This window comes from Parasteatoda tepidariorum, chromosome 4 (assembly GCF_982258835.1).
Source record: "Parasteatoda tepidariorum strain Cologne lab strain chromosome 4, Ptep-v5.0, whole genome shotgun sequence".
Lineage (NCBI taxonomy): Eukaryota > Metazoa > Arthropoda > Arachnida > Araneae > Theridiidae > Parasteatoda > Parasteatoda tepidariorum.
Window position 1 is genome coordinate 57,313,300 of NC_141758.1, and position 19,601 is coordinate 57,332,900.

Below are 19,601 nucleotides of genomic sequence, written 5' to 3' on the forward strand. Positions count from 1 at the left end.
TTAAAACTACGAAACCAAAAGAGAGCAATTAATGAAATCAAAGGTTTCGTAACTAGATTTATTTGGAAATATAAAGTAGAGTGGTGAATACGAATTTACTAAAATAAAATGTGATTACTTTTTCAACCATTATTTAAATTATTTAAGCGATCCAAAGATCCTAATATACATCAATATGTATTAATAAAAAGTGGCCATCACTCACCGATTTTATGTAGCTACCTCTTCTGAAAGTGGAGATGAGATGGTCACCGAATTTATTGCGTCAGTGCACTATATATTCCTTTGTATTTTACTGAAAAAACGATTGGAACATGTATGTACCTTATAGGTTCAGCTACTGAACATACGCAATGATTACAAAATGACCTACGTCGAAATATTTAATTCAAAAAAATATTTGATCCCCAAATGAAATAAGCATTAACATTTTACACACTTTTTGCTGGCACAAAAAAAATGCTCCGTCGAAGCTGTTAAACACATTAAACTGCTTCCTATAGGACTGTATTTTTTTCAATGTATTAGCAAATATCGGAGACATTTAAACTGGTCGATGGCCATCTAACCTAGTTTTATTATAACGATGCCTTTTATCAAAACAATGTAACCATTTCAGTATCATATGCTATTGAACACTAGACTTCTTTAAATCCTATCTTACCTGTTTCGTTTTTGCGTAGGAAATATTTCAGAGCATCCATACCATTTCAACGTCCAATATTGTAAAATCTTTTAAGCAAAATTTGTAAATTACAATAGTTTCGATTCAACTCCAGATATCCAGACCAATGTTTATATAGCATACCAACAACTTTATTGAACTATACTCATAATCTTATAATGCCAGCACAAAGCATTATAAGAAAATAAATTGAAATTAATTAATTATATATACAATGCAGTAGCATTGTGAAAACTATCTTTAAATAAAGAAATAGGAGTCTAATTGATATACAATAGAGAAAAGGATATTTAAAAAAAGGCTTTTAATTGTTCGTTAGTCGTAAAGGTAATAGATAATGACGAACATCTTAGCTTTTTTTTTTTTAATTATGTCCTTTTTTGCGTTTTAATTGAAAGAAATTTAGCCATTTGAATAAACCTATTCATTTTATAGTTTTTTTTAAAGTTAATTGATATTCAAAGAAGTAAATTCATTGTTATCGAATATATTTTACCTTTTATGAACCTTGTATCATTAACAGCCACATTAATCAGCATTTTTTTCTTTCCAATTATCACTTAAGTTGTCTTTTTAATTTTTTTTTTCAAAAATAATTTCTTTTTTACTTTTGAAACTTAAGCAGAACAGTTCCCTAAATGAAATCTTAATTGCTTTTTAAGAAAAGAATCTTTACTTCATTAAGCCAAGCAGATCTTTATCGAAAATCAAATGGTAGGTATAAATAAACAGGATCAATTTAGATTTAATTAAGTCTTCATCGCTAAATTGAAACTTTACATCTTTTTCAAATCAATTGTAATTGATGTAACTAGATATTTAACCATTAAGCACTTAAAAACAGAAAAATCAACTTACATTAACTAAAAAAAAATTAACCGAAAGTAAACTTAATTCATTTTAAAACGTAATTTTGAAATAAAAATTAGTTAAACTGTAGGGATTTTTTTATAAAGTTTTTCGTGTAACAATGTCTTGGTTTTATTTTATGTATTTTTGAATTTTCAATGTTTAGGGTCATTTATTGGTGAAAAATGCTGCCACTAGAATTAAGAATAAAGCTGAAAATATAAAGTCAGAAAATTGATTCAGATTAATTCAGAACAGTTTTTTTACTTGAAATGTGTGCGTAACCTTTATCAAGTGCATTTATCAAGTGCGTTAGATCATTTCGTTTGTTTTAAGCTATATATTGGGAGTACAAATTAGTTCGGTTCGTTTTTAAGAGATGGCTCTGCTGTTATGAATGTTTCACAATGACAGCTGGTTTCGGTGGTTTCAGAGAGGTGGTTCATCTGTGAATAATATTCAGTTTATATCGCTTTGAGTTTCATACAAAAACCCTGCTTTTTACTTTGTTTAATGGGTCAAATTTTGTGGTAACTAAGCACCATTTGCAGGAGGTCTTATGTTTCTGCTTTAATTGGAGGGAAAGTGCAGCTGAAGCGCATCGAATGCTTGTAGAAGTTTATGGTGACAATGCTGCAACTGATACATCATGTAGGGAATGGTTTCGATGTTTCAAGAATGGTGAATGAAGAAGGATGTATACTATAAGCGGCTACAACCTGGTGATTCCATTACGGGCGATCGGTATAGACTACAATTGATTCGTTTGAGCCGTGCATTACGAGAAAATGGCCGGAACCAAGCAAAAACATGACAAAGTTATTCTTCTGCATAATAACAGTCGGCCTGATGTCGCAAAATTCGCAAAAAATTATTTGGAAATGCTCAAGTGGGATATTTTACAGCACCCGTTGTATACACTGGACATTGCTCCTTCTGATTACTGGTTGTTCCGATGGATGCAACATGATTTGGCAGGTCACCAGTTCACTTCCTTTCGCAGAAATCGAAAATTGTCTCCTAACTTGGATTGCCTCAAAAGACGAGACATTTTTTCGAGATGGAATTCGAAAGTTGACTGAGAGGTGGGCACATATATATGTAATTTTTGGAGGGAAATGAGATTAGAAAGTTTTTATTCCAATAAAATCTTTTAAGTTGCAGAGAGAAAAAAATCTACATCCTGATGTCTCTAAAATTTATTGTCTAAATAAAAGCCAGGTGATAATTTTTGCCAGTGAAAAAGACGTCACCGTAACACGTTGCACAATAAACATTATTTAGAATCTCCACTTATCTGGTCCATATTCGTTACAAAAAGTTACAAATTTCGGCTAATAATTATTTTATAAAAAATTTGTTTTGATTAATCACTAAGTTGACCCAAAAAACACCTTTTTTTTTCGAAATCACTATTCTAATAGAGTTGAAATAGTTCTTTGTGAGTTTAATTAAAGTGGTGCAAAGTACAATGTAAACCAAGAAAATATCTTCATAATCATTTGTGAGAGTTGAAGATATTATTAAATCAGAAAAATGATCTTTTATGCTTTTTATTGGCCTCACATAAAACCCTTTTCCCTCAATTTGATTAGCTATAATAAAAATTAATAGATTCCTTAATTCTGTCACAATTGGATCTCCAAACTTTCTAAAAATTAAAGCCACGGTGGCTCAGAGAATATAAATCATGCTTTCTAGTGACGTGACTAAGGTTCAAATCCCAGCGATTGCTATTCGTAACAAATTCCGCTATGAGCTCGCACCGATCACAGTGCTGACAAAAAAATTCTCAATGGTAGACATATAATGGGTTAGAATCCCCTTGTCACTTTGTTACTGTGGTAAGTTTTCGTGGATTTTCTTCTTCGCATAACACGTAAACGTAATGCAGGTTAGTTCTAATAAAAAAATTCTTCACGAAAACTAGTTCGTCCCAAGGCTCAATGCAAGAGTTCCCTTGTCTTCTGGGATGGGTACGAAATTGCATGGCTGCAAATTTGAACATGGATAGCCGTAAACCCATAAATGGGTCAGCTGTTCAACAGCTGCTATAAGACAACAACACTTATTTTTAGAGCCATTTTTGGTTTTTGCTCCAGAAATATAAATTAACTAGCTAATTAAACAGAAGTTAAATAGCTAACAGCCAATATAAAGAAACTGTCTGACTTCATAAAGACGACTGGTTATCTTCATTGGTCCAATGTCAATTGTATTTTCGGACACGAAAAATTACAGTCACCAATTTATTTTGTTTTTATAGCACCAAAACTAACGACACGGCAACCGATTGATCGCCATCCCAAAACTCGTGACTTTTTCCCTTTTATCAATGTTAAGCATTTTAGCAAGTAAAATTTGTAGTATGTATTTTATTTTGATTTGCTTTAAAACCGTTTGCTTAAGGCAGCATATTTTTTTTGTACATTGTACCATCAATTCCGACATTCAATTCAATGTCAGTTGCACAGTACGGAGCCAAAAAAAATTGAGATTTTTAAAGTTTTGAATTTTTGGTGATTATTGCCACCATTTTATTTTGAGTATGAAAGATGTTATAAGAAAACTAAGCTATTGATCATTATTATATAATGAAAATTACCATGCTTAACACTAAATAATGATCATTGAAGTTCTGATGGATCAGCAAAAGCTTTTCCTCCACCTTCCTACAATTGAAAAACTTTACCTTGATGCCTTTCTTTTAAAACAAGAAAATGTTTATCCTCACACTTTAAGACAAACCACGAACTGGATGGATGATAATTGAATAAATATTAAGTAGCCTGCTTCATCCCCTGATCTTAATTCCATCGAGAGTTTGGGGAGAATAATGAAAAATTAATTTGAAAAAGCAGGAGAGAAGACAGTTAAAAAATTTAAGAAAGACTTGATTAAAATATGGTCCGAAACAACTTTCGACACTCTTGAGTCTCTCGTAATATTCGAACCAAGACAGTTTCGAATGATTTTTAATGCTAAGGGTAAAATACTTTATTATTGATTTATCAATATAATGTTGCGTAAAAGGTATGTACAGAGTGCAAAATGAAAAACGGACCTCCTTGAAGAACTTTTGATCAAATGATCGGATCTTCACGTTATAGGACTCAATCTTAAAGGTACGAAGGAGTAAATTCAAATGATAATTAATTGATAATTAATTAGTGAAAACGATATTTTAAATTATGAAATCAGATACAGAAACATACTTTCTCTGAATAAACGTATCGTTTTTTCGACGGATTCAGGCTCGTGAGAGGTTAAAGGATAAAGGGGTTACCGGTCTAAAATTATGGGGAAAATGGTCTCCATAGTTCGGTCAGGAGAGCGATCCACAGCTTGAACCCCTTAATTTTAATTTTAAGGCTTGGGTATTTCGCAATATCTCTAACTTTTTAACGAATGAATTTTTTTTTTGCACAAAATTATAAAGATAGCTTATCTAAAGATAATTCCACGCAAAAAAAAAAAAACTTTTAGTAAATATTTATTATGTTTTATTATTTAGTTTAATAATAGTTGAAAAAGTTTGAATTGCAAAGTGCACAATTTTTAACATCATCTTAGAGAATTCAATTTCGCATTCCAAAATACAAAGTTTGGACGAAACGCATCGAATAGTTCCTGAAGAATCGATTTTTAAAAATACGACTTTTTTGAAATTCAATTTCTCAGGAAATATTCGACCCATTTCAATTAACATCAAATCTATTTCGATATCAATTTCGATTATTAGATCAAAAGTTATTGAGGGTGGTTCGTTTTTTTATTTTGCGCACTCTGCATTGTGAAATGCATTGTAATTTCAAGATTTATTTACTTAAATAAAGCATTTTTGAAAGTCTTAATGTTTTTTTTCCGTACTGTATTCTTTTCCATTTTTTTCAAACTTTTCATAATTGTAAAGTTTTTGTCTAGATATGCGAAAAATTATAAAAGCAATAATTATATAGAACAAAACTATAAAATTGCTGTTTGTAGAGTGTGTTAACACACTCTACAAACAGCAATTTTATAGTTTTAACGTTTTTAAGAAACATTTGTTTAAGTGGCCTATTGACAGTAACTTCCCTTAATTTAGACCTCGATTCTTTAGAGAAAATTCAAATGTTACTTCTCCCAACATGTTCTTGAGATGGCTTGGGTGGGAAATAAACAACGTAACAATAGCGTAAGATACCCTGGAAAGGTGCTGATAACAAGGGATAAAATTTAATACTTGCTATGGAGGCATCAAACTTCAGAACAAAACCATTGTTTATTAAGCCGACCTGTGATCATTAAAACCGCAGCTTGAATAAGACGAAAAATATTTGCTTAATTTTTTTAACAATGTAACTCAATATTAATTTGTTTTTATTATGCTACCACATTAACATTGTTTTAAGGATATGGAGATTGTTTTAAAAACTTTACATTAGCATTTGTTTATAATAAATTCTATTTAATCCATTTATGTTATTAGTATTTTTCTATTTATATTTGTATAACTTAAAGTAAACATATAAGAGTATCTCAAGTAACAGACAATTTAAAAAACTCAGTAATAAAATTATTTGAAATATTTATTTTTTAATAAGTCTTTTCTTATGTGTCATTTTTATATATATTTGTATATCGTAAAGCGAAAATGCCAGAATGTCTCAAAATGATGGATAATTTGAAAATTCAATTGAAGAAATATTAGATTCTGTGTATTTTTATGCCTTTAAGCAACGATAAAATACTAAAATACAGCGGCTGTCATATAACAATCGTCATAATGTCATATACGGACAATCTGAAAAATCAGTTAAAGAAAAAAACACGAAGCAACATTTTTTTAGGTCTTTGTAAAGTTTAAAACAAAGAAAGAATTCGTGGAGTGTCCTAGAATTGACTGAGGGTTTGAAAAATTATTTACAGACAAAAAATATTTAATGCCTTTTTTTATATATATATTTGTATGATTTAAAATCAAAGATATAGTGTTTCAAAAATGTCTGACGATGTGAAAAAACAATTGAAGAAAATAAATATATTCTATGTAACTTTTTTCTTATACATATTTTAATATCTCTTAAGGAAAAGATACATTATTTCATTTTGGAACACAAAGTAATGCATCTTTTCTTCAAAAGCTATTAAAATATATATAAGAAAAGATACATTACTTTGTGTTTCAAAATGAAATAATGTTTTGAAACATAAATCAAAGAAAAAAAAATGTATTTTATGTGATATATATTTTATACAATGTATCTATTTTTATACATTTTATATCGAAACAAAAATACTAGTTGCTGCAAAAATGATTGGGTATTTGGAAAATCAATGGAAAAAATGTATTATGTATAATTTTCTTAAATTTATTTTCGTATAACTTAAAAAATATAATGCCAGATTACTTCAAAAATCGCTGAACATTTGAAAAATCAATTAAAGAAAAAAATTATTTTATATATCTTTGCTTAAAGCATATGTTAGTCTTAAAGCAACGATATAATGTATGAAGTCTTTTAATTTTATTCTCACATAGATATCAATGACAAATGATAGATATATTAAAAGCATTGTTTATAAGTTTTTTCAGTCAGATGTGCCATCTTCTAACGAAATTTGCAAATAATTGTGAAACGTCATGAGAATAAAACAATTAGTTTTTAAATTAAAATGATCCTTTTGCTTTAAAAAAGCTGTACTTTTTTCCTATCCTTTGTTTATTTTTAATTGATTTTTGAAATAATTGGTGATTTTTTGAGACACCTGATACAATATGATCTAATTTTCTCTAAAAGAAAATTTGAGCAACTATGACCATAATTTTTTAAAATAATCTATAATGGGTTTTGGTGGTGGTAAAATTATAAAAGCATGTATTTATTTTTAATGCAGCTTGGATGTTGGGATTGTTCCTCTGCAAGGCAGTTGCTTACCTCCAAGGCGTCTCTGTATGTGCATCAGTTTACACATTGGTGGCCATCTCAGTTGAAAGGTGAGGACATGATTTTTTCTGTTAAGGGAGTTGAAATTACAAAAAATTAAGTGTGCAGCAGTAGTCTCCTAATTCCAAGATTTATCCTTATGTGAAAGGTTAGACATGCACGTTTCCTTTTTTCCTGAAACATCTAAATCTGAAAGTGCCTAAGTTTTGATTTCAGAATTCGGAGATCGAAAATGAAACAATACTTTTTGATGAATGAAATGCATTCAAAATTATTTCGATGCCTTGAGTTTGTATATATGTCTTACCTTGTCTTGTCTGTATGTATGCATGCATATATGGTACTCATTCATCTTTCTTAAGAATTTTTTTAAATTTTTTTAAAGTAAGATTTTGTAAATATAAAGTTTTTCCCTTGGATATTACTACTTACACCGAAGAGCCATTACATTATGACCACCCTCCATCTATAACAGGGTTTCATAGCCTGTGGCTCATGAACCTTTAGGGGTCCATGGGTCAAATTTTGGGGGTCCGCCGACTACTCCTAATGTTTAAAATGTTTGGAAGCCTTCCCACTGCTTGTAAAATGAGCTGTGGCAGCTATAATTCTATCTGCTACAGTGCATCTTTGCGAAGCGGGATTTTCCACACTTGTTACAATAAAAACAAAGCATTGAAATCAATTGAATGTTGAACATGATATGCGCGTTGCTTTATTGAAAACCATTCCTCAATTCAATTTATTAATTAAGGAAAAGCAGCAACAATCTGCAAGAAGCAGTAATAGTGAAAATTCCCAAGAAAGGCGATCTAACAAAATGCGAAAATTGGAGGGGCATTAGCCTACTTTCCATACCGGGAAAAATATTTGGAAGGATAATTTTGAATAGACTAAAACATGAAATGTATGGAATTTTAAGAGAAGAACAAGTAGGTTTCCGCAGTGGAAATGGAACAATGCAGCAAATCTTCACACTTAGAAATATCATTGAGCAAAGCTTAGAATTTAACACCTCTTTATATTTAAACTTTATTGATTTCAGTAAAGCCTTTGATTCAGTTAAGAGAAAGAAATTATGGGAAATTTTATCACTTTATAATATACCAGAGAAATATATTAACATAATCAAAGATATGTATGATAACAGCAAAGCATGTATAGAAGTAAATGGAGAATTAACTGAATTCTTTTTGGTAAAAACTGGCGTGAGACAGGGATGTGTTTTTTCAGGATTTTTATTTATACTGGTGATAGACTGGATTATGCGAAACAGCTTGAAATATGAAAAAAGAGGAATAAGGTGGAATTCACAACTACTTTAGAAGACCTTGATTTTGCTAATGACATCGTACTTATTTCATCCAAATGTACAGACCTTCAGCTTAAAACAGACAAATTCAACAAATATTCAAATAGTGTAGGTTTATTCATAAACAAGAAGAAAACTAAAGTAATGAGAATAAATCAAAAGAAAAATGACAAAATTAAAATCGAAAATCACGAAATAGATGACATAGAGTCATTTAGCTATTTAGGTTCCATTGTAGATAAAAAAGGTGGAAGTAGTGAAGATATTAGACAGAGAATAATCAAAGCAAGAACATGTTTTAAGGGACTACATAAATTTTGGAGAGAGTCAAATATTGAAATAAAGACAAAAATAGTTGTTTACAAAGCTATTGTTAGAGCAGTACTGTTATATGGCGCAGAAACCTGGAAACAGACTAAGATCGAAATACAAAAATTAGAAACCTTTCAAAACAAATGTTTAAGATTTATTTTTAAAATTTTCTGGCTTTACAAAGTATCAAGTCAAAATCTATTAAAGAAAGCTAAAAAAAAACAATAGAAGATGAAATTAAAAAAACGAAGATGGAGCTGGCTCGGACATATCCTTAGAATGCCCAAAGAAAAAATTACATCTGTTGCGCTTACATGGGCTCCTGATGGTAAAAGAACAAGACGAAGACCCAGACTTACCATCCAGCGCATGTTTTTGGGCGAATTAAAAGAATGTAGAATTTCTGGCTGGGAGGAAGCAAGATCTATTGCTAGAGACAGGAGGCGTTGGAGGGATATGCTAGAGGCCTTAAGTGCCCAAAGGCACGTAGAGGATAAGTAAGTAAGTAAGTAAACAGCAACCTTCACATTAAAAATATTTATTTTAAAAATCTTGTGTACTATTAAAATAATAAAATTATATGTTTTCTAATTATTGACGTTTTTTGCATTTATTTTTTTCACTGGGGATGGTCCGTGACTTCTTAAAATTTTTAAAAGGGGTCCATTCTACCAAAAAGGTTAAGAAACACTGATCTATAACAATGGGCTCACCCAGGTTTTCATGGTTTCTCGCCCAGGAACAATGTTTTCATGGGGCACATTAGGACCCATAATCCTCATAGAACAATCCCTGACGTCTGTAAGCTACTTGAACATAGTTGCATACCAGGTTCAGCCATTCATGGCAACAGTTTTTCCTGCTGGGGATGGTGTTTACCAACAGGATAATGCACCATGACATAGGGGTCGAATCGTCATGGATTGGCTCGAGGAACATTCCAGTGACCTTCAATTCATGTCTTGGCCCCCAAATTCACCCGACCTTAATCCAATAGAGCATTTGTGGTCCTACTTTGAAAACCAAATTCGTGCTGCCACGCTACCCCCTCGCAATGTGAGAGAATCGCTGGACCAGATGGTGAGCACATGGTACTAGATACCTCAGACTACCTATCAGCACCTTGTGGAATCAATGTCACTGCGGGTGATAGCAGTTTTGAGAGTTAAAGATGGTCCTACATGTTATTAGCAGGGTGGTTATAATGTAATGGCTCTTCGGTGTATTTCACAAATTTTAATCAGAAAAATATTGGTGTAAGGACAATAGATCTTTACTTAAAAAATGCGTAGTGACCAGGCAACTGAAATTAATCGTAATTAACTGCAATTCTGCCTTTTAATTCAAACAAAACACTGTAGGGAATACGATGCAGTCTCTACCTTTTACCACTAACAAAAAAGTAAATAAAAAATGGAATAATTGTCTTCCATAGGAAGATAACTTGAGAAACTTTGAGGATGATGCTGCACTCTTTCTCTTTTGTAATCTTGTTGACGGATGTCCCAAAAATGACTGACGATGTGAGAATCAATTAAAGAGAAAAACCCAAAGGAGATACATACAGTGTGTCGTGCTTAGCTATGGATATTATTCTCCTAAAGTTTTAAAATTAGTTACAAATTTTTCCAATGACAAATGACATTGAAAAATTATTAAAAATTATTTCCAAAATAGTCATCATTTACAAAAAACAACGGGATGAAGCCTAATCACAAAATTGACCCTCTCCTATTGTTTCAATCGAAAGTGTTTGAGATATGTAATAGAAATATCGCACCCCGGCAAGAACAATGTCATAACTCTGAAATGCAGCATTTGAAAAAAATCATCTTAAAGAATGCTACAAAGCGTATTCTGAAATAGATACAAAACTGACACTTCATACATATTTTTAATTGACATAATCTCAAAATTATCATTTTTTGACTTGTGTCACTTTTCTTGCCGGGGTGCGATATGTTTTATAGTTTTAAATCAATAGCGACTTAATTGTAACTAATTTTGAGATTTGTTGAGGATAATTACTTTAATTTCTTAAACGAAGAACATATTTTATAATCTCCTTTCAATTTGAAATTCTTCGATTTCAATTTTTTTATGATGCCCAATTAAATTTATTAGAAAAAAGGATTACCTACTTGTTTATTCTGTAACAAGTGATATGGTCGTGCTCATTTCTATGACTTGCTGATTGCATAAATAATGTTATGCACATTTTCTCTGAGCATATCAAAAATAACCAAGTATAAGACAATAAACAACAAGAAATACAACCATCTTTTTAAGACCCTAAATAACACCAGATTAAATTAATTCTTATTAAGTAATAACGCATTGGCATGACACTTAAGAAGACTCTTTACCGCGGGAGAAATCCTTCATTGCTAATTCTTTTTCACCAATATAGGTAATTTAAAGTATAGAAAAAGTAAGAGAAGTCAAAATATTAAAATGTAAACAATTTCGGCAAGATTGGGCATTAGGGAAGTAATCCAGCAATAATTCCTTTGCCTTTTGATATTTTGAAGAAATAAAGTTTTAGCCTATAAACTTCATGGTTTTCCTGAACTAATTTTTCTATATTTGAAATCTTAACTTACTTAAGTTGGTAAAAGATATTTTTATATGAAGGGTTTCTCCCACAGAGTAAAGCTACCTCTAATGTGTCTTCCTGCATAATGAACCAGCATCTTTTTTCTCTATTTGCAAGGAACTATTAACAGCATTTTGTCCTTGTGTTTGAATCCAAAATCTAAGAGACGTTGAGGTAATAAATTAGAGTTAATTGTATAATTTTATAGCATGTCCTTTCAGGGATCTTGTTCCATTAAACCTAACATTTAATTCAATTAAGTGACGTCGTTATTTAAATTTATAATATTCCTGAACTATCAATTTTAATTGACGACAATCTACACCGAACCCGTCTAGACTTTCTCACAGATATTCGACAATTACCAAATATAAATCAAATTTTCAGTATCGACCTTGTGTTAAGTTGTACCAGAATGCTGAAACTATGTAGCTTCACTAAAAATATTGGTAAATAATATGATATTTCTTTAAATGTTTTAAAATAGATAAGTTTAAAATCTAAGATAAATCTTTTATTAAGGAGGTCAATGTTATCACTTAAACGCTGATTGTTTTAATATTTTAATGAAGTTGATAATAGATCATTTTTTAAATTGTCATAAAATAGTTTAACATTTACGTACGGGAATAAACAAGGGTATAATACATGTTCTTCATTACCTATTTTAGGTAAATATTGCATTCATCAGTTTAGCCTTAGATTCATTTTTTTCTTTTTTCTTAACGGCAGGCACTGAACTTATCGTTCTTCTCTATGGAAGGTCTCATTGCTCATTTTGTGTTGCCTGGTGAGCATCTTGTGACCAAAGTCACGGAGGCTAGCAGCATTACCCACCCCACACTATCACAGATACCCGTTTATAGGATAGGCCACATTCACACATCACACACAACAGAGGACAACACACAGAGAGGAACATCCATATTTTCCATGAATCAGACATGCTAACCACTCAGACAGCTGGCTGGCACATCTTTCGATTCATTCAAAGAATACTTTTTTCTTATTGAAACTAACGCTTGTGCAGTCTATGGCACTGCAACTGCTTTAAATTTGAAGCGGTTAGATACAGTGCATCATACTGCTATGCGAATTTGTAGCTGCGTATTTCGAACGTCCTAATCGAAAGTTTATGTGGTACATGTAGTTTATCACTTCACTATTTTCGACGTATGCAGCTCTGTCATGCATTTTACTTTCGTGTTATATCATTTAACTCACATTCTCTTCGACATAAAGTTATTCAACTAAGCTTACAACGATTATATGGTGCGCGACCCTCATACATACCTCTTTTTAATACTTGTATGCCTTCAGTCATTCAATTTTTGCAAATCACCATCTCAATCAACCGATCACTTTCCAAACAAACCTTGGGCTATTCCATCGTATCACTTTCATTCTCCAATTGCTTCATACTGTAAATCCAGTATAGTTCCTATCATGTATACTCAGCTATTTATCTCTCATCCGCCTCCTTTGTCTCATTAACACTATCAGTCCCCTTTTCTTACATTAGAATTACATGAAGAATTACATAAGACATTTTACTATGTTTTTGTGGCTGCAACACTAGGATTTACAAAGTGAGAGCAAACTGTATATTATTGAATCCCCGTTAGAGCCTTGGCCTGTATTGCAATTGCGCGGAGCAGATGTCAAGTTCACCCGCCTACGCATAGGACACATTCGGCTGACTTATCTTCACCTGCTGTTCGGAGAACCGCCTCCTCGATGCGATGCTTGAAATGTTTTACTTTCAGTACATCATATTTTATTCGCTTGTCCATGTTTCAACCAACATCGCCTTATCTTCTTTGAAAGAACGATTTTATGTATAAAAGACTTGTTAGATAAAAATCACCATTCCTTCTCATCATAAAAATCATCATTTGTATTTTTACGCTCAATTGAAATTTTAAGTAGTATATAATTGTTTCATACTTTTTACCATTTTAGTAACTTTACCATGAAGTTTTATCCATTACAAATGTATGTAACTTTACAACATTGTTTTAGAATTTTCACTATCTTATCAAATTTTATACATGTGCTTTACTTTACCTTTTAAACTGTTTTTAAAACAGTGTGTTTGGCACAGCATGACCTTACATTGCTAAATCCTACATTCAATTCAATTTTAATGAAACTAAATTGTTAATGCAATACAGGAATTGTAATGTAACAGAATATTGATGGATGCTCCGATCGCCATTCGTTAATGACGGCTTTTATTACCTTTATGTATTTTATAAAAAAAAATTTACTGAGCTTTTTGCATTTTAAGCTGCATTAACGTACTGTTTGGCGCAGCATATCCTCTTTTGGATTTTGTGCCATTAAACTCTACACTCAATCAATCAACCTATCGCCATTTGTAACCGCATATTGTTTCAGCATGATGGGGCTCCAGCCCACTTCAGCACTGATATGCGCACTTACCTGAATGCCACGTCTGGGCCATTCAGGTAAGTGTACCAGTCCCTTGGCCCCGATTATCGAGCCTCGATTTATCTTCCGATTTATTGAGCCTTGATTTCTTTTTAATGGGACATGTGAAGAATCTTTGTTATATGCTACTTCACTCGACTCAGATGAGGATTTCGTTGCTCGAATATCCAAAGCTGCTTCACTTGCGCGTGAAATACTTGTGATCTTTGAACGTGTACGCCAATCGCTTCATCAAACAAGATCATGAACTACAAATATACAGATCACGATAATAATAATTAACAATGAACCACAAAATTTCTACCTTTCTAGAGTTTAAATGGTATAGAAATAAGAATGATGAATCTTATTATTTCATTTTAATAAAAAACTTCATCAAAATATTTTTAAAAAAATGCTTTAATATTGTTGGAAATTGCAAATTTAAGAAGATATTGAACCTTTATAATATGGTTTTCTGTTTTTTTAGGTTTCTGGCAATATGCTTTCCATTGAGGTGGCAAGTATCAGCTCGAACATGTCGGCTGATTATATGCTTCATATGGATATTCAGCTTTATTCTGACTCTGCCATGGGCTTTTTATTTTCGACTCATCAACATTGGTAGAACTTCTGATGGAGATCAACTCTACGTTTGTCGTGAAATATGGCCGACAGAAAAGATGGGCTTGACCTATTTCATTGTTGCCCATCTCCTTCTTTGTTACATACTACCACTTATTATGATTATGATATCTTACGGATTCATTTGGTATAAAGTTTGGAAAAGGAAACTTCCAGGGGAGGGCATTCATTACAATAGTGTTGTTCAAAGGTCAAAGATAAAGGTCGTCAAAATGTTATTTGTGGTTGTTCTGGCTTTTATGATATCTTGGTTACCACTGTACGCTATATTTTCAAGAATCAAATTAGGGGATACCATACCAGAAAATAGTCTAGAGGAGTTCATTATACAAGCGTGTGCACCAATTGCTCAATGGCTCGGAGCTTCGAACAGCTGTATGAATCCACTCTTATACGCTTTTTTTAACAACAAGATGAAGAAAGGATTGGTAGCAGTTTTGTTTGGGGATAAATGCTGCAACAATAACGTATCAAATGTATTAATGACTTCCACGAAAAACAGATCATTGAGGACATTATCAAATAAAGTAAGAGGTAATGGTTCACGAAAAAATGGAAACAAGGAAGATGCTATTTAACTTGTTAATACTTGTTTCATACTTATATCACACCTGGGCGAGAATAACTTCTGACCTGTTCTAAAAATTTATTGGATAGTACAGCATCTTCTTTTTGAACTTTATGCCATTAAAACCCCTCATTTAATTTATACAACTCGGTAAAAATAACATCACAACAAAATAGCCTCATTTCTTCAAATACATTGTCAAATAATTCTCAAATCAAATCAAATAATTGACAGACCTCATAAAAATATCTTCTTTTATCTTCAGGATATTGGATTTTTTTTATGGGATTTAAACCTCTTTTTACAAAATTCAAAGAAATAAAATTCAATTTAGTTTTAATGTTAACCGAGTTATGTTAATCTTAGCTTAGTTTTTGGGGTGGTAAAGCCAAGACATGATTCTTGCGCCAAAAATATACACAACTCACTCACCAAATAATTCAAATAAAGGAAGCATGCATTTTTCATTGAGTTTCTTATTTAAAGTGATTTAAAAGCTTAATATATTGAAATTGAAATTTATAATTCCTGATGTTATTCTTGCCGATTCGACACTTTCAGCTCTATCCAAATCCTGTGCCATCATTCTAACATTCAATTCAATTATTCTTGCCGATGGGTGATTTTAGATTTGTGTTCTGTTCTCTACTGGGCTCCGTTCAAGCACTAACAAAAGTTACCACAGTACAAATATTCCCATCTGCTATTTTGAGTATAGCTACTCATCATAATAACCCAATTTTTTTAACTCATTGCAGACGCCGTGTCCATACATTTGTGCAAAATTCGAGCTTTGATAGACTTGGCCAAAAATAAAACGTCTTCGAAAAAACATGGCAGCTAAGAGTTCAGATTTCTTAAAAATGGTTTCAACAAGAGGGTGCTATAAGCCATACTTCAAGAAAAAGAAGAGAAAGAGTCATTTTCAATGTCTACATCCTCAAGAAGGAAATTGAGCTTGAGAAATTCACGAAATTCAGCTTCATTTTTTGCAAAGCGGTTATTGAAATGTTTGGTAAAATATTGGGTTTGTGCTAGCGAAACCACGGAAGTAAACACGGTGTACTTTATGAAGCAATAATCAACAAATAATTCACAAGTTTAAATTGTAAATTCGAACTATTCCTTGTGTGAATTGCTGGACACCCAATACAAGTATCTGCAACATTTACACAATGTTTTGGGATATATTTGCATGATCCAGTTTCGAACGTTTAAGAACAGTCTGTTTGTTATGTATTTTTCAACAATGAATAATTATACAACTTTTGCTCAGCTGCGAAGTCTGAAGCAGTAACAATTTTCATAATGATCGTTGAAAACGGAAGTTCGTGGAACTGCTTGTGAAAAACTATCAACAAGAATGTTAATAACTCGTTTGTTGTTCATCATCAATACTTTTGTGACTATATTCGTGTTTATGTGCATCCGTTTGACGTATATCTTTCGAACATGTTCGACTAAATTGTTGTGATACATTTTTTCTTCATATTCATGCGTTTTTGAAAATTCTATTCATTTTTAATGTAAAAGGAATATGGTGATACATGTTTGTAAGCGTGTCGTAATTTGTTAAATGTTATATGTTATTTCTGATTAAGATAAGAAAAAGTACAAATGGTCATTTACTGTTATGTATATCAAAGAGCTTTGAATAAATAAAAAAATAATAAACGACAAAGGTTTTTATTTAGTATTTTAGTTATTTTTTTTCTCCTTTTGCTACTTCTCTTATTGTGTGCCAAATAAATAAATATGGGTCTTGCTTAAGGTCGAAAAAAAGTAAATACATCTGATTATAATTACATACTAAAGAGCAAAATTGTCAAATATACATTTAATATTAAGGATCACAGATTATCATTTAAGCGAAGAAAATACAAAAATGCGATCAAAATTTATGGAACTACTATGGAGAAGAAGACGCAATGGAAAATATCAATGCAAGTTAAATTGCCTGGTGAAACTTAGTGATCTATCTAAAAAGAGTCTTTGATTATTGTTTTTTTATCACTGACAATTACACAATTTTATATGTTTATAGCCCCGTTTTCCTCAATAGTAATTCGGCAGAATTTTGAAGGTTTTTATTCTTAATTCTGCCTCTTTAAATGCATAACGTCTAAAATGTTTACCTTCTAGACTTCGTTTGTAACAAGGATTATAAAAATGTGTATTAAGGACAAAGATTATTGAGCACCATGTTGATACCACAGATACATTGCACTTTGAATCAGAATAAAACGTTTACATCTTATTATAATACTTGTGGGCTGTTATTATAATACTGGAACCCCTTTTCACTGACGCAACAGTACCACCTAAGATTGGAATGCAGTCCTATATGGTTTGCTGTGCAAACCATGCTCGATTCACTCGCTGTTATTTTAAACCAATTTGAAATTTGTTTTAACATAAAATTTTAAGAATTGAAGTTAATTATTAAAACTCTTTAACACGTTGAATGCCATGGGGGTCACCGGTGACCGACAAAGCCAACATTATTAGAAACACAAAATTCGAGAAATTTTTTAATATTTTTATATTTTTATCGTTACTAAAATGGTTTGAAGAAATTAATGCAATATAGAACACACGAAAATAGTTTTATTTAAATACGCAGGGATGCTAACTTGATCCGGACAGTGAATAAATATTTTCAAGTGGTAGTTCATTAATTATAATTCTTAGTTTAATAAATTCAATTTAGTAGACTCTTATCCACCACTATTTCCAAAAAAATTCGTAGACTAATATCATTCACCACTTTTTACAGACCTGCCATGATAAATCTTTTAAAAAATAGCAAAATCTGTCAAATTTGCAAATTTAGTTTGTAGTTATTTACCGTTTGGCCAGACGTGCTAGACATGTAAAATTTGCATGGCATTCAACGAGTTAAATCTAATTCATATTTAAAAAATGAACAATTATTAATAAATGAATAGGTAATCGAAATTTTTTTTTTCAATTTGATATAAATGAAATGCAATTGAAAAACTTGTTGGTACAAAATAATAATTATGCCTTTGATAAACATGCATGACGGCACTTCGCCTACGCATTCTTTCAATTGTTCACAACTGTCATCACCGCTTTTTTATGAGTAATAGCACTACCAATATTCATATTTCAATTGATAACAATATATCCATCAATTACATTATTGTTATTATTGAATCTGCATAATCATAATTGAGTGTTTGTACTTCAAGAAGAAGATCATTGATACCCAGACATGTGATCTATGACCTCAGCGCCAGCTGATAGTTTACGAACAAGATGGCTTGTTAAAGTCGAGCTAAGTCTCTCCACATAAGTTAGAATGTTAATTAACGCGAAGTTAATTAACTACAACGCCGTATCGCACATCGAATTTATATAATTCTTTCTCTTTTATGTCTTTTACTTGAAATGGATTTATTATTTGTTTATGCATTTTATTGTAACCATGATATATATTTGCTTTGTGTACCTGGCAACTTCGATGCATAATTAGTCCCCATGGCTTCGTGCCTGTCTTTGTGTAAGTAGGAAATATTCAGTGAAAGAATTGAAATCGTTGTGAAAGCAATTTTGTGAAAAATATTAGAATGTTTCACTTAAGGGAATTAATACATGACGGGTGTGACTTTCTCGAAATAGAATGGAAAGAACAGTTGATAACGTAAACAAAAGCCACGTTTCAACATCCAATCAGGGTCGAGATACCCACCCTACGTCACTTGCAGGTATTCCATTCAAACATGATAAAGAACACTTTGCTTAACTATTCGTTTGCAACCTACAAATATTTCCTAACTTATAGCTCAGTTTGTTTCAGCTTTTTCTTGTCAACGCGAGAAAAGAATTTTCCTTCCGACATTTGTAATCATGCACGTTTCATGCTTCTGACAGCTCATGAGCTTGATATTTCAGTTCTTTGTTGCCAACGTGAAAAAGATATGACGATTTTATTTGTCGCCGTGTAAAAGAAATGTGTATATAAATCGTTAAATTAAATTTTAATATGTTTCTTTTACAATATTATTGTGTCAGGTTCCAAAAACTACATAACTTAGTTGATAAAAAAGTTAAGCTCGAATTTTTTTTTATTCATTATTATCGTTCTTTTATATTTTATACATAAATTAACGAAAAATATTGACTTCAAATTTCATTAGATGAAGTTATTTTACGATCTTTATTAAAAATTCACAAAAAAATGATTTTGATCGTTTTCATTGTTTTGCAGCATTGTAAAATTTTTAATTAGAAGGAAGCCGTAACCT

The 19,601-nt window shown here is 31.5% G+C and overlaps 1 protein-coding gene across 1 annotated transcript in view; it reads left to right on the forward strand.

Annotated features, from left to right (window-relative positions):
* The window catches only part of LOC107452522 (neuropeptide SIFamide receptor-like), a 75,749-nt gene extending 58,738 nt beyond the window's left edge, over positions 1-17,011 (forward strand). The window contains exons 2-3 of the mRNA XM_016069013.4: positions 7,415-7,514; positions 14,608-17,011. Coding sequence (XP_015924499.1) covers positions 7,415-7,514; positions 14,608-15,340 — 833 coding nt within the window. The 3' untranslated portion in view covers positions 15,341-17,011. The remainder of the gene's footprint in view (positions 1-7,414; positions 7,515-14,607) is intronic.
* The last annotated feature ends 2,590 nt before the right edge of the window (positions 17,012-19,601 follow it).